The sequence below is a fragment of the Scatophagus argus genome, chromosome 20, assembly GCF_020382885.2.
Source record: "Scatophagus argus isolate fScaArg1 chromosome 20, fScaArg1.pri, whole genome shotgun sequence".
Lineage (NCBI taxonomy): Eukaryota > Metazoa > Chordata > Actinopteri > Scatophagidae > Scatophagus > Scatophagus argus.
Genome location: NC_058512.1, coordinates 15,338,006 through 15,354,345, shown reverse-complemented (window position 1 = coordinate 15,354,345; position 16,340 = coordinate 15,338,006). Strand labels below are relative to the sequence as shown.

General features: G+C 39.6%; 1 protein-coding gene across 1 annotated transcript; it reads left to right on the top strand.

Annotated features, from left to right (window-relative positions):
• Positions 1–2,880: 2,880 nt before the first annotated feature.
• On the top strand, positions 2,881–16,276 carry ppp2r2ab (protein phosphatase 2, regulatory subunit B, alpha b). Its single transcript, XM_046374908.1, has 10 exons — positions 2,881–3,174; positions 5,324–5,392; positions 8,376–8,473; positions 8,808–8,973; positions 9,458–9,570; positions 10,672–10,849; positions 11,485–11,649; positions 13,090–13,259; positions 14,148–14,239; positions 14,603–16,276. The coding sequence occupies exons 1-10, from the start codon at positions 3,168–3,170 to the stop codon at positions 14,880–14,882; spliced, it is 1,338 nt and encodes a 445-aa protein (XP_046230864.1). The 5' UTR covers positions 2,881–3,167; the 3' UTR covers positions 14,883–16,276.
• The last annotated feature ends 64 nt before the right edge of the window (positions 16,277–16,340 follow it).

Sequence of the window (16,340 nt, the reverse complement as noted above, 5' to 3'; positions counted from 1 at the left end):
TGGTTGTAACTTAAAGCTCAGCCAGGAGTGAGTGCATACTTCCTGCCGGGAAAAATGTGCACATTGAACAACACTGCCCCTGCCTGGTCCTGCTGATCCACTGGATGCTTAAAAGGCAGACCTGTAATGCAGACCCTGCATGGTGCATACATGTTATGCAAACCCACCTTCATTCAACACTGATTCACTGATAATAGGCTGCAGATAAAACTGATTTATTTTTTTTTTTTTTTGTATGAATCATTAATGCACGCTTCTTCCTGTGTGCACATGTGTTTTTAAAGGGTCAGACTTGTGAGATGAATATTTGTTTTTAAGAAAAGGAAATTAAAGCAAACTGTTTTTGCAATTTATTAATTACATCACACCAGTGTGTTGAAATATTATGTAACCTCCATGTAACATCTGGTGTGCAATATAATTTCATAAACTGTTTCCCTGTTTGCTAAACTCAGCAGTGTTTAACAATAATGAATGAGACAGCAGGCAAATCAAAAGCTTAGCAGCAGTGAAAATCCTGAGAACAGTAAAATATGAGTTTATAAATATTAAACTGAGAAACTGAATGCATCCAATGTAGCATCTTGGTTTCAGATTTCAGTGCAAAGAAAATGCATTTATTTTGCACATGACTGTGTACTGTATAAGTGATATCAGCCAACACACCAGCAAAATGCCTGTCGATATCTTTGGATGATGTGGAGGACTGGAAACATGTCATTTTTTACAATCTCTAATGGCTACAGTGCAGGTGCTACAGGTGGTGACTGCTGCAGATATTTACTTGATAGAAGAAAAAAATAAGCATAGTGAGAATGTCTTTGGTAAAGCTGTCAGGGGGACACTGCTCTTCAACCTAACAGGATGTACAGAAATTCTTAACAGGAGAGCTGTCCAAATCACAGAAAAACATATTTTACCATGACTCCCTTTTGTGTATAACTGATGCTTTCTTATGTGTTTATAAACATGCTAGCAGCATACCTGGATGCCACTGTCAGTCAGTAGGTCTGTCAGTTGATCCACTGCTCTCTCTTCAGACTAAAAAACTCAACAGACTGATGGATTACCATGAGATTCTAAACAGACATTGATGCTTCCTGCAGAGGATTAATCTTACTGATGATGACTTAACTTTTGCTCTTGTGCCAACATGATGTTAACATCTGTGGTCCTGATTGAAATATCTCATTAACTATGGAATGGGTTATTATGAAATTTGTTGAAACATTAACATTTCTTGCAAGTCTTAAATGACTGCATTAAACCATATGGACACAACCAAGAATTGCATGAATCGTGCAAGTACATCAACTCCGTCGAATATGCTGAACAGTGTTACATTTACAGAGAGAAGAGAGAGAAAAGCTTATTATTATTATTTCTTTATCATTATAATGAGCCAATTCAGTCTTAACAGATACCTGCAAATGAGACATTCAGTCTCAGCCATACTTTGTGTTTAGCAGTAACAAGCAAAATGTTAGCATGATAAGATGCTAACCTAATATGTTAAATGTCTTAAACATTATGCTGAACATGAGCATGTTAGCACTGTCATTGTGGGGATGTTATCATGTTAGCATATAGCTCAAAGCACCACTCTGCCTACTAAATGGGATTTGATGCACTGGTCCTTGTGAAAACAGTGGACATTGACTTTTGCGGCTTATCCTTAAGGATGGATACATGAAACTGAGGCTCATCACTGTAACATCTGATGGTTTTAACAGGGGTGCCCAGTACCCCACTCTGCTTCCCTTTTATGTCTTTGCTGAAGGTTGTTTTTGCTGTCTGTCTCTGTGGTGAGAAGCAGGTACTGGGCCAGAAGAGGGGTGCACTGCTGCTGGTTGTTTGAAGAAGATTGGGGTGGGGTGGGGATATCTTGTCTTTGGAAATGTCAGTTAAAGGTTTGAAATCATTGGCAGGTGAAGTGGTTCAGAAAGCAGTGCTTGACAGCTTCACTGAGTCTAATAAGATGTTGCAGTTGGAAGTTTTTACAGCTCCAACTGAACAAGCTTCCAAGCTAAGATATTCATTTTGGTTTCTATTCCCGTGTGCTATTTTTTTTCTTCAGTGGGCATAGTTTCTCTGAAAGACATAAAGGATCCAAAGTGTCCATGTGGGTGGTGAAACTATCACTTCACACATCTGAAGGCCTCTGTGTTTGTGGTACCAAGACATCTTACATGTGCTTCATTCCCCTCAAGAGTCCACAGGCTGTGGTTCCTTTACAGTATACATGGCTCACTGAAAATAATGTGAAGAGAAGAAATTCTGACAGGCAATAAAAGACGTGACAGATGTACTTTTTGGATTACAATGGTCATGCATGGAAGTAAATATTCAAAATGTAATTAAGCTTATATTTTAATAATAATATTAAATAACACACACCCCGTTCTGTGCAGTGTTGTTGTTCGCTTGCGATATCTGCACATAAATATCTACACAGAATATAGTGGCTGAAGTAATAGAGAACTTTGTTGTAAACAATAATAATAATAAATAATTAATAATCAAAATGAACTTCATTAGTCCAGTGTATTGACACATGCAATGAATACAGGTCAGATTGTTACTGCTATTATGGTAGTGCAAGAGTGCAAGGCAAACTGTAAGATGCAAAAAATAATTAGTTACTGTACCCTGTATACAAAGACCATTCATGTTAGTTGATAAGTATATGGAAATCGATACTGTGCTGTTAACACAATAATTATTAATCAGTAAAGTTTGTATCAATAAACAGTAGAACTACTTGACAAAGACACTAATATGGATCCCCTGAGCTGATCTAATGTATGTGCACGCGCGTGCCTGTGTGTCTGCCACGCTGTGTGCGCGCGCATTATAAAAACCCTTTAGTTCACGTGCGGAAAGAGACTGTCGAGGGGTGGGGAAGAAGTGACTTGTGGGATGCGGCAAGAGAGACAGAGGGGTAGGGTGACTGACACTTGTAGTGAAACAACGAGAGGAGCGGGAAAGAAAGGAGGAGAGCAATAAAATAAGCAGCGTTAGGATTAATTTAGCGCCTGACATCCAGGTTTGCGCAGACAGGCAGCGGAGATTCAGTGGAAGAAAAAGTTCAGATCCCACAGACCAGAGCGTGGGAGTGGGAAGCAGGATCGTGACTGACTGAGGCAAGCTCCACTGTTTGTCTCGGCATGGCAGGTAATTCAGTGTAACTATTATACATATAAACACAACGAACAGGCCGGCATTTTTAAAATGTGACTCTGTTCTAACAAGCTTTCCGCCCCGACGGTTGCAAGATTTGGCTAACCCAGCCGAGTGTCAGTTTAGCTAACGATAGCAAGCTAACACAACTTAGCAAGTGCTAATATTAGCTAGACAGCATATTCGAGTGTCATCGCCCATTTGGCCTGTCTTTGCCGGCTAAAACTAGCTAGCCAGCTGCTGCTAGCAAACGATAGCTGTTTACGATTGTCACCGGCCCAGGTCCAGTCTAAAAAGCTAACGCCTCGTACCCATTCAGCCAAACATAGCTATCCGCGACACCATCCTAACGCTAACTTGTAACGGCCACTTCTTAGACTTGTGCATGAAACTTAGCACTCATTGAAGTTATGTGGTCTGCGGTTATTGTCGAAAGAGACAGCAAATAGATAAGTCAAACCTGGCGGTTTCCACTCTAGTGCACAAATATTCAAACATGCCATGACTGGCTTGACAAGCCAGGCTAGCTAATGTTAGCTCAAACTTTGACATTGACCACATGCAGGCTAGTACTTTAGGCCTGCTGCAGACTGAACAAGTAGTTCAGTATTCTGTGCAATTCCTGCCAAAAGAACTGGAAATCTAAGAGTACGGTGGAGCAGGGATATAAATATACTGAAGTTGGAACAGCCCCTTTCATATCAGACCCAGATAGTCGGGGATTTGTTTAGCCGAACGTAGCATTTCAGATTTCATTCATCAGTCGATACTTATACTGAGAATGTTAGTGAATAAAAATATATGCGCGATCCTTTGTAAGCCGATCGAGATTGACGGTATCTATTTAATTAGCTAAAAATAATAATAAATAGGTCAGTACCAACATATATAGTACATGTATTTGGTCCATTTGGGCGGGGAAGTTGCACTGGTCCTTGGGCAGAGGCATTGCACATCATCCTCCTGTTGAGCTTATGAGATGATTTGAACATTAAAACGTCTGATTGCTTTGGGCATTTTATTCTACAATAATGTCCTAGTCTGGACCAACCCTGTCCTGCCTTTTTGTTTTAGTTCATTATTCATTTCAGAATATGGGAGTATGATGAGACTACAGTGACTCATAACTGTCCTTGATTATTCTGCAGAGAACCTCCACCATGTCTTTGGTATTGTTATTGACAAATCAAACCAGTTTTCATTGTGTAATAACAGGAATGATCACTTGCACAAATATGCGGAATTCAGCCAGCTGTATTGTGCAGTAGGCTGGGATGGAGTAACCTGTTGAGGCGAATGATGGTCATTGTCATACAAATCCGCATGTTTTTTCTCCTTGATGTGTTTTTTTAACATATGAGCTTGATGTGAGAGCGTCTCCTGTTGGTATAACAATTGCACAGGCATAATATAAAAGATGTTTCAAGACAATGTTCAGCTACTGTTCAGCTACACAATGATCAGAACTCACAAAGTGAGCAAACCACATTACCTAGTAAGGCTGAAATAAGATTTTTGATTTGATGAATGCATTTATATACTCATTAATGTTAAAGGTCTTTGACCTTCAAGTGGCTTGTATTTCATAAAATTATAAACCGTTTTTGGTCTCTTAATGTCCCCATAACATAACTGGTCTTGCAGGTATTATGGGTGGAACAATTCAGGGATATATGTATCTTAATTTTAGTTTTAGAAGAGATTGATTTGTCTTATGGGATATCAGTTTAATTTTTGCAGCCAGACTTGCAGAAATCGTGATAGGATATGTGCACATGTATGACCACGCACAATTTCACAACAGGTCTGTCATCTGTTTGTTTCAAGTCATTTTTTCAATTATGACAATGTGACAACGTTCTGAAAGAAATGTTTTCCTTATAGAGGTGCCGCTTTTGAACTATTTTGTTGTATGATCAAGGAAAATTCAACTGCACAATCGGTACACTGTTTTGATGTACCACACCATGCTGTCAGCTATAGCTGAGGCCCATATTTTGCCATCTTAGTCAATGCCCACTACAATGCAGTTAAGATCTATGCATCATCATGAAGCTCAAAATGAAAATATATGTAGTAAACATGCAACCTGTCAGAATTTTACTTAATTTTGTTTTGTTTTTGTTTTTTTTCCTCTCTGCAGGACCTGGAGGTGACATGCAGTGGTGCTTCTCTCAGGTGAAAGGTGCCATTGATGATGATGTAGCTGAAGGTATGAGCTCTGCCAAAAACTGTTTATAAGCATAACATGCAGATGGGAAAGTGAGAAAAATGTAATAGGTATTGGGCAATACAGATAGCTTGCAGTGAGTGAGCAGATAGCAGCTCACGGTCTTCCTCAGTAAACAAGTACAGGACTGAAATTCTACTGACGGGCTCTGAAGCAAAAGAGAAATGCTGTTTGATAATCTGGGGAAATAAACTCCCTAGAAGTAATCTGAAGGTACAAGTCTTGGTGTTAGCCTAGATTCAGATCTAAGTTTTAAGTCCCAATTAGTAAGATGGTAAAGCCACAATTTTACAATACAAACTTTTACAAGTTAAAACGATGTTAAAAAACTGATTCGTGCTTTTATTTCAAGTTGGTTGATTATTGTAATGCACTGATTACAGGCCTCCCTAAAAAACTTTGAGCCTTCAGTTCATTGAAAACACTGCAGCTGCTAACCTGAACCAAGAGGAGAGAGCACATTAGTCCTGTTTGAGCTGGCCTACATTGGCTTCCTGTAACATTTAGCATTGATTTGAAGGTCCTCCTTATACAAAGCCCTTAATGGGCTATTGTTAAGCTACATTCTAACTCCGTTGTTGCGTATTTGCCTTCAAGAACACCGTGATCGCGTGCGGCTGGTTTGTTGGAGGTTTCCAGCAAAATCCAAAAGAAAACGGGGGATGTAGCTTTTGTCGATTACATCCCAAAACTATGGAACACAGTACCTATAGATATCAGGGAAGTCAACTCACTGAATATTTTAAACATTAGCATTTAACTAACTTGGACATTCTGGATACAGGTTTGAAACTTGTTTGCACCTTTTACATTAATTATGGTAGTCTGTCCCTGTTTTTATGTTCATTCAGTGTAAGTTCTTTGTTGTAAAGCATTTGAGCTGCATTTCCTGTATAAATGGTGCTATACAACTATAGATTGTATTATGTATGTATGTATGTATGTATTGTTGTTGTTATTATTATTATTATTGTTGTTGCTGTCGTCGTCCATGAACTAGATATACAATGTAGCCGTAACACTACACATTTGAATTACGCACTCCCTGGAGCAGGACAACAATGTAATGGCTCTTAGCCCTAACCATGACTGTCATTTGACTGTCTCACCATGTCTGATCATCATGCAGATGACTATATATTTATATATATATATATAGCTGTGTGTTAAGGTATTGCTAATGCAAACCAAACACTTACTGCTGTTACTGATTCACATTAAAAGCTTTCCACTGGCAAGCCACTGGAAGGCTCTTACTGCTGCAAGTTAGTGACTCACTGCAAAGTCCTTGTATGGATTGACTTTGAATGAAACGGCAAAATTGGTAATTTTCCTCTCGTTCTCGGGTGTGTTTACACTCACCTGTTTTAATGCAATTAAATTTAATTCAATTTGTGTATTTAAAAAAAACCTGAGTGGAAACAACAAGAATTAAAAAACAAATCTTATATTATGAAAAAGTATTGCATTGATGAAAGTAAAATGCAACCAAAGCAGACACTTTGGAAACTTGAACAAATCATGATTTGCGTGACACATCTGACTTAAACATCCACTGAACCTTTCGCCCCCCTGAAGACACAAAATATAGGTTCAGACTAACACATCAGACCTGTGTGAGGTGCCATCACTGTATTGGTCATCAAATTAAGGAAACGTGAAACAGACAAAAATGCCATATATGCACTGTTATACCTACATCTATTTCACTGTTTGATTTTTGTCTGATGTTCATTTAATTACATCATCTCATTGTGTCCTCTTCTTCTGCAGTTGTATAAGCACACCTCACTGGCAAATTGAGTCGGCCTACAGCTTATTGAAACGAACCAGCTCCTACTAATCACATAACAGCAGTGGAAGGAAACAACATACATTTATTAACTTCTTATTTTGCTGAATTTCTTGAAATGTGTTTAAACTTTCTGACACATTCTGCTAGAAACTTAGCTAATGTGAGTTTAATAGCCACACAAAGCTAAACAGCCCCTGGTAGAAGATATGTTACCCTGGATGTGGGCTTATGTATTTATTTGACTGGCTAGTGCAGTTTATTTCTAACTAATGTTGCATTGCCTTATACAGTGTTGCCAGTTTATTATCAGTATATTAATGCAATCTAAAACAGTCCTGTTAAAAACCTTACCTTCAGGAAGTTTTTTTTAAATAAACTGACAACTGATTGTACTTTAAAAGTTGAGACTGGACACCTTTGCTTTTTGTTGGAGCCATTTATGGCTTTCCTGTAAGGCAGTGCTTTATTTTTTAGTTCATAATGTTCTGCAGTAGTCTAGTATGTTTCAGCCTTTTAACACATTCTTACAGTTTAGTGACAGAAAAATGGTACATTCTCCTCAGCCCACATTCTTATTTTCATCATCCTTGATGTCTGTGTCACCCAGATAGAGATAGTGACTTCTATTAGTAACTAATGCATTAGTTGCTTCCCTAATAGAGGAAGAGTTTGAAGTATGTCCTTTCAAGTAGCCTAATCTCTGATTCAAATGTATTACCCCCGACTTTGGGCCTCAAGGAGTACGACGTACACAAAGATCTCCTTTTCCAGCATTGTCTTTCTGCTCCAGTGGGCAACAAAGGTTTAAGTAAGAGTGTATGTGTGTGTGTGAGAGAGAGAGAGAGTTTTGGTTAATAAAGCAACATACTGCTGCTGGGGGAATGTGTTATGCTGTCTGAGTGGGGAGGGAGGAAGGAAAAACTAGGTTACTGATCATTCTCCATCTGCTCTACATGCTCTGACATCCTTCTGCATCTCCGGCCTACACACTCATCTATCCAGCACTCTGACTCCAGGACAGATTAATCCTGCGTTAGATGGGGTGAACTGAGTGGTTGCTCATTGTCTTTAGTGTTAGAGAGAAGTAGTTTTATCTCTGTACAGCAGTTTGAAAATGAAATTACTGCAGATGTTAGTTTAAACGCCTGTCATGTTTTTGTTTGTTTCCAGCGGACATCATATCCACAGTTGAGTTTAATCACACAGGGGAGCTGCTGGCCACTGGAGACAAGGGTGGACGTGTAGTCATTTTCCAGCAGGAAATAGAGGTACAGCTGCAAATTTATGTTCTGTCGTGTTTTATTCCCACGTTTTAGAAAAGGTCACCCATGAACTCAATTGCTCAAAGTTTAGAAAACATAATTTTATTCTGGAAACCATTCTGTAATCCAAAAGTTTTCATTTTTTAATAGGGATGTGCTTTACGTCCATGCCAGATTTATTCCTCAGTCATAGAAGCTGTAACTTTTATTTAAGAGATGGTTGGGACTTTTTTGGAATGAAACCTATTGAATATAGAATAAAAAAGAGCAACACTGGCTTCTTCCTGTCTAATGTGTGCTCTTTCCATTTTTGTCTGGTATTTCACCCTGCTCCCAACAGAATAAGAGTCAGCCCCAGTTCCGGAGTGAATACAATGTTTACAGCACTTTCCAGAGCCATGAGCCCGAGTTTGACTACTTGAAGAGTTTGGAAATCGAAGAAAAGATCAACAAAATTCGCTGGCTTCCCCAGAAGAATGCTGCCCAGTTCCTGTTGTCAACTAATGGTAAAGTTAGTTAGTTGATAATGAAACCATTTAAACAGAGAAACTGATCATGGAATCATTCATATTTCAGTCAAATGTGAGCAAGAACTGGAATCAGTACGTCAGAAAATGTATAACTGTATCCTCAGTAAAATTCCTGGGAATCTTGGAGTAGTGTTAAGTCATGTTTTCCGTTGTCCTCAAACACAATATTTTGAGTTTGCATTTTCTAGGAAAAAAAAAAAAAAAGCACTTAATTGTCACTGGAGATAAGAAGTTATCACAAAATCTACAACCTTGCATTAACAGCTGTTTAGGCAACAAATTTTCTGAAAAACTCCTTTTATTCGTTCCCTTTTTGTACTGCCACCTGCCGTTTGATACCTTTGAAATAACCAAACTCCAAGCAACTTGTCTAGGTTGTTTAACCACTTCACTATATAAGAAGATTGTTCTTCTTACGAGTTGTTGTTGTTATTTACATAATTTCCTTTTAATTTGACAGATAAAACAATCAAGTTGTGGAAAATCAGTGAACGAGACAAGAGACCAGAAGGCTATAATCTCAAAGAAGAGGATGGGCGCTACAAAGACCCCAACACTATCACATCACTGCGGGTCAGTCTTTGAATCAAATCACCACCTGCAGTGTATATTAGGAGGTGGGATTACTCAGCTATGCCAGGGTTTCTACACAGAAGTTAAAATGATCTCCTACCTCATTTGATACTTGATATGGTGTGAGAGCTGTGATGTCCAGGTTAGTGCGTTTGTATCCTTGGGTAATACAGACTGCTCAGATTACCTGACTAGTGGCGATATTTGTGAACTGGCATTTGTCTAGCAAGGTGCTGACATGGTCATCAGGAGTGATACAGGAGCACCTTGGGGTTCAGCAATCTCAGGGTGCAGGGATTGGACCACCGACCTTAAGATTAGTGGGTGACCTGCTCTGCAGCCGCCACCTGAATCTCCCTGAATGGGCACCGTTTTTTTTGGCTGATTGCAGTTTTTTGCTTACATGCTTAGATTATATGTTTAAAATAATCAAACCGATACTAATTTTCCTGCCCTGTCATTTAACTGCCCTAGCTTGATGTTAGTCAGACACTGAAATCGCCAATCAGCAGTAACTGAAAACACCTTAGGTGAGTGTAACATAGGTGTATGGAGGCTTTAACTGTGGGTGCAATGGTAACAGTTTTGTTTAGATGTATAAGATTCAAAGGGTTGTGCCCCTAGATTGGTAGAGAAGCTAATAGGCAATATCTTAAATAATAGTTTTGGATGCAAAACTATGAAACACTTCGTGTTGTGAATCATGAAGGGCTTCCTGGTTTGGCTTCCTTTTTTGTTGCTAAAGGCAAAGATAACTGCAGCTCACAATTTGTTCGACTATTGTTGCTCTTTGAACTAATATTTTGACTCCGGTTGGAAACATGCACCTTCCGGCTGCATAGTTAACGTTGTATTCAGCCAAAAGGCTCATGTTTCACACTTACATGTTGGCACAAAATTTAAAAAAAATAAATAAAAAGGCAATTCAGGTTTTAATGAAGGCATTTTAGTTTTTTAAAAGAGAGGCCCCCAGCGGGCCCCGCCTCTGCTCTGGTAGTTACAATCTATGAATAGCTTCGTGGGTGACAAGAAATGAGTCACAAAGAGCTTTATTGAAATTAATTTCTGTTTCAAATGATATCCTGTTTGTTCTCATCTCAGGTACCAGTTTTGATACCCATGGACCTCATGGTGGAAGCCAGTCCACGGAGGGTGTTCGCCAACGCTCACACCTATCATATCAACTCTATCTCAGTCAACAGTGACAATGAGACCTACCTGTCTGCAGACGACCTTCGCATCAACCTCTGGCACCTTGAAATCACTGACCGCAGTTTCAGTATCCTTAAATATTTGTGGTCAAACTTAATTATCCCACCAGGGAAAATGTGATTGCAGCCAAGTACTCAAAAGCTCAACTTGTTGTCCAGTGCAGTACTCAAATACTTCTACGGATTTTCCACCGGCTCAGTTTGATTTCCCGATATACCTGTCAGTTTTGGAATGGGTGCTGACTTCTAAGCTTATAATCCAGGAAACTCTCATCTGAATATCCAATTGTGAAATGCCGGGCTGATCAGCATCACTGTCAGATCTCAACAAAATCTTGGTTAACAATTAGGCAGGGTTTTTTTTGTTTGTTTTGCTTTTTTTACAACCAGACATGTTTTCCTCACCTGAAATAAGAGCAAAACCATCAGCAAAACCTTCAACAGGGACAAGGGAAAGGGACCAGAGACAGATTTTTACCTAATAGGCAGAAAAAACTAATTGTCATCCTAGGTGTCGATTTTGTCATCAGACACTGGTCCGTTATCAGTCTGATGTTTTATCATGTTTTTGTCAAGAGGATGATTAAGAATTTTACTTGGGCTGCAGAATTGCACTCTACACACTATCACACATATGCAAACCAGACTAGTCTTCATCCCAGCCACTGCAAAGGTTTGTTCCTCTTAACTCGGTGCTTCTCAGATATTGTTGACATTAAACCAGCCAACATGGAGGAGCTAACAGAGGTGATCACAGCAGCAGAGTTCCATCCTCATCAGTGTAACACTTTTGTCTACAGCAGCAGCAAAGGAACCATCCGTCTGTGTGACATGAGGATGTCGGCGTTGTGCGACAAGCACTCCAAATGTGAGTACATACTTTTTGTCACCTCATCTCCAGTGACAGATGGGTAGAGTAACTGGATTTATTAAGCTAAAGCTCCTGATTGCCACTGAACTACAGCTAAACTGAGGATCTGCATCCAGCAGGATGATAGAAAACTATTGAGACATAAATCAACTTGCTTGAAACCAATAAAATGTGTGTTTGGAGGTAAATTTGTGCTTGATGGACATCTGTCAGTAGTGTGATGTCTATTCTAGTAAGAAAGGGCAATTAGTAGCAATTAGTAGACCTGAGGGAGGGCTAACAGCGAGCTTTATATCATAGTTCATTTATCTTACAGCTTTTGACATTTCACCACATCAACATTTTACATTTTCAAACATATCAAATCAGACAAAGACCGCGACAAATATCAAAATCATGTCTTCAAAAACGGTTTAATATCAAGTTATATCATAGCTACTGTAGTGACATGATCAGTCACTTTTTATGATTGTCATAAGAACTCAATACATATTTTGGAGACGTACGTAAAACTGTTTGCTGATGCATCTCGGGCGTCATCACAGTCTGACAGGACTGAATCGGAGTCAAGTAACAACATGAAAATCACAGTAAATACTAACAGCTTAATGGACAGATTTTTGGCTGCATGTGGAAAAGTGTTATCATCATTGTTTGATAGCACTTTCACTGTGGTATTGTGCATTCCCGGCATCGTATGTGTGATCTGGCTCTGTTATCACTGGCACACATGAAAACAAGACAAGAAACTGCCAATCAGTTGAGTCAGGCTTGCAGGCTGTGCTCTCTCTCCATATCAGAGCATCACAAGCCCCATTAACAAACGTGCAACTGGTTTTTGTTTTTCCTTGAGCGCCTTAAATATAAGCATATTTTAATTTTGAAGTAAGTAATGTTAATCTGCATAAAATGCCTGCTGTTGGCAGTACAGTACTTGACTGCAAAACACCTGTTAGATGACTGCATAGTAAGTGGCCAATGCCTCACTCACACTGTGTCAAAAGTATGCAAGTATTATTTATCCACACAAGATCATGTGTGGAGAAATGTGTATCTGCACACCTGATTGTTTTTGTCTTTAAAAAAAGGTGTAACCATTAAAGCAATTCCTCAGGTTGATCTCCTTATAAGCAGTTGTTCTGGTGCATTTCCCCACCCACCACCCAACCCTCCTGGCCTGTTTGAAAGAAAGTGACATATTTTGTCATTGGACCACCACCCAAGTGACTTGCACACACACACAGCAAACCCGGGGCAGTGGGCGACCGTGTGCAGAGCCCGGGGAGCAGTGGGGGTTAGGTACCTTGCTCAAGGGTACCTCAACCATCCACAACTGCCCCCCCCCCTTGTTATTGTCAGTCAGCAAAATGTCTATACTGCAGTCAGACTAAATTTCACTTTGCTTGTGTTTGTATCATCTTCCTTTCTCTCATCCAGTGTTTGAGGAGCCAGAAGATCCCAGTAATCGCTCCTTTTTCTCTGAGATCATATCCTCAATCTCGGACGTTAAGTTTAGCCACAATGGACGCTACATGATGACCAGAGACTACTTGTCTGTGAAGATTTGGGATTTGAACATGGAGAACAGGCCGGTGGAAACCTATCAGGTGGGGACTAGTAAACAGATGCACAGCAACAGTGTGTGGTGTCGGGTTTGTCACACAAGTGTCCACAGGTTGTGAGTGATTTATCGACACTCGCCCAACAGAGCAGCATGCGGCTATGGACCCCACAAGGTGTAGAACAGCAGGCACAGTTCAACAAATGGGAATGACATTCCTGTTTATTCTTTAACTTTGTGTTGTGGGAGTATAGTTTTAGTGATAGTGCAATATTAAAATCAAATATATACTGTACCAGAGATAAGTTTGAACATGAGCTTCATGCAGGTGACTGAACAAAATTTTACTTGTACCTAAGTCCACCTGGACTTGCAGGCTAAACATTTTCATTATGTTTAACCCAGTGTTCACATATAATGTTCGAAAGTCAGATGATTTGTTTTCTGAGAGTCTCAAAAATCTGCACACAGGTAGTGTTTCAGAACTGTTATTATTGTCCATGTGATAAAGATTTACACCCTCTAAATTCCCTTTTATTCTCATTCCAGCTTTAAGGGGGTTGTTAGTGTTTTTATTTTTAATATTTATGATGTGTTGTAGTTTTATTTTTACAAACATAACATAATGAAATAATATAATGGAGACTTTTTTTTAAACTGGCCACACCTTTTTCAGTCATTCCTTGTAATTTTAGACGATGACCACTAGGAGGCAATGTAAACATGTGCTTTTGCTGTACACTGGCTTTTGTACACTTAAAAGTTTGTGTCATTGTGATTATATAAACAATGAGCATGTAGATGGCTTGTATGCTTGTTTAAACCTAGTTTTATAAGTAAATCCAGATCTGCAGTTGTACTAAAGTTGTACTTTTTCATAGTGGATGTGTGAGCCCTCAGGTAGCCCCTTGACATTGGCCTCTGATCTTTACAGGTCCATGAGTATCTGAGGAGCAAGCTGTGCTCGCTTTATGAGAATGACTGCATCTTTGACAAGTTTGAATGCTGCTGGAATGGCAATGACAGGTGAGGACATGCTCATGCAGCCAATAAAATAACACCTAATGAACAGAATGAAACTTGACTGTCCTATACTGTCTTTGATATATGGAATGGACATGATTTTGAAGACTGATACCCTTATATTAGACTTTGCAGTTTTTTTTTACTGATGTTCCCTTCAAATTATGGCAAAGAAGACTTGACTTCCTTATGATTTTTCATGAAAGTTGCAACTTTAGTAGTGTTGGTAATTTTGAAGCATTTACTTTAAATCAGCTGCATCACAATGAGGCATTTTCTTGAATTCTACTACATTGATTACATAAAACATGAAAATCCTTTAATATTTGTGTTTTAAGACTATTTCTTCTCTTCCCCCAAAATCAGTGTGGTGATGACCGGTTCGTACAACAACTTCTTCCGGATGTTTGACCGTGGCCAAAGGCGGGATGTTACTTTGGAGGCGTCCCGAGAAAACAGCAAGCCCATGCAGGTCCTAAAGCCCCGCAAAGTGTGCGCAGGTGGCAAACGCAAGAAGGATGAAATCAGCGTGGACAGTTTGGACTTCAACAAGAAGATCCTTCATACTGCATGGCATCCCCAGGACAACATCATCGCAGTGGCGACGACCAACAACCTCTACATATTCCAGGATAAAATGAACTAACTACAAGTTGAGCTTATCAGGGGTCTGGCGTGGGGCGTGGTGGTGGGGGGGGACTTCATGTGTCCCACCTGCAGCGTCGTAGCCTCATCCAGGGTGATCTGTGGTAACGCCGACAACCAGCATCCCCGTCCGTCGCTACTTGGTGACCAGTCTTTGCCACTTTGTTCTAGATGTGGACAGAGGAAGCCTCGCTCTTGCCCATCATCGGCCTGTCTGTGGCAGAGTAACACCCGCCTTGTTGTTTAAGTGATGTCGTGCCAATTTCTTTTTTTTCCTCCCCCCCTTTTGGTATGTTTTTTTTGTTTGTTTGGTTTTTTTTGCCAGCCCACCTGCCATTTTCTTCCTCTGGGTTAACTTGGGTAAACCAGTTTAGCTTCCTTAAAGTCCCAAATACAGACACACTTATTTTTATAACTTTTCCCCAATGGCTCTGTGGTAGAAAATGAAAAAACACTTAAATTAGTGTATGTCCCCTTATTTTCCTGTGCCATTCTAGTGTTTATTTTTCTAAGAAAAACAGTTTTTGTGTATACACCTTTTATTAATTCATCTGTTATACTGTCATCGTGAGGCTCTTCACATCTCTCCCCTCTTTCATTAAGCCAAGCTTACTCAACAGTCACATAGGTATGCTTACAGATTTCTTCACACACTTGCTGCTCATACTGGACAGCAACACGTCAGCGGTTGTCTCCAGGAGTTTTAGTGTGTTTTCCAAATTGAAAGTCTGGCACAGTGAGGAGTTCTCTTGCTGACTCTCTCCATGCCTCAGGCTCTGGGTGGCCAAATAAGTCCAGAATTGAGATGAGATCTTTTTGTTTTGATTGGCTCTGTGTCTTCATCTTCTCTGCATTGGTTCCTCTTCCCTCCTTTTGTTTGTGTTCAGCAATAGCCGGGTATAAGAGATAGCCTATTCAAAGATAATTATTATGATTGTCATATTTATATTAAAAAAAGTTAAAATGTCACCAGATTTGTTCCGTCCTATTTTGTGAAATGAAGCTGGACCGTACACATCTTTTTGAGTGATCTTAGGTATTGTCTTCCCATGGTGTACCACAGCTCTGAAGCTGTACTTCACAACAGGGAAAACCTTTTGATTTGACACTGGACTCTTATTGCACCAACTAAAGTACTTGGATGTGTTATAAGACTGGTTTAAAAACATTATTTGAGGCATTAAGTCACTTAAAAGTGTTTGTTTAAACTACTGCAGACATTATTACTGCTACTGTATGTGATGGTACAATAAGCTGCACAAGGATTTGCAGCAGTTGATGTTTCCACACCGTATTTAAAAAGTGGTCAGTTCAGACTATATTGATGCCTCTAGTAATGTATAACTACAGTTTTAATCTATGACAGTGAAGATAATAAAGGAACTACTTTTTGCATCCTTGTGATTGCTTCATCGTTGATGGGATCTCAACAGCACTGTGCTCTTTTTTTGATGTAATT

What these genes read in the sequence shown, in the direction of transcription:
- ppp2r2ab (XM_046374908.1), top strand. An exon ending in ACACTATCACATCACTGCGG is followed by an intron (nt 9,571 to 10,671) that starts GTCAGTCTTTGA and finishes TTCTCATCTCAG; the next exon opens with GTACCAGTTTTGATACCCAT. An exon ending in GGCCGGTGGAAACCTATCAG is followed by an intron (nt 13,260 to 14,147) that starts GTGGGGACTAGT and finishes TGATCTTTACAG; the next exon opens with GTCCATGAGTATCTGAGGAG.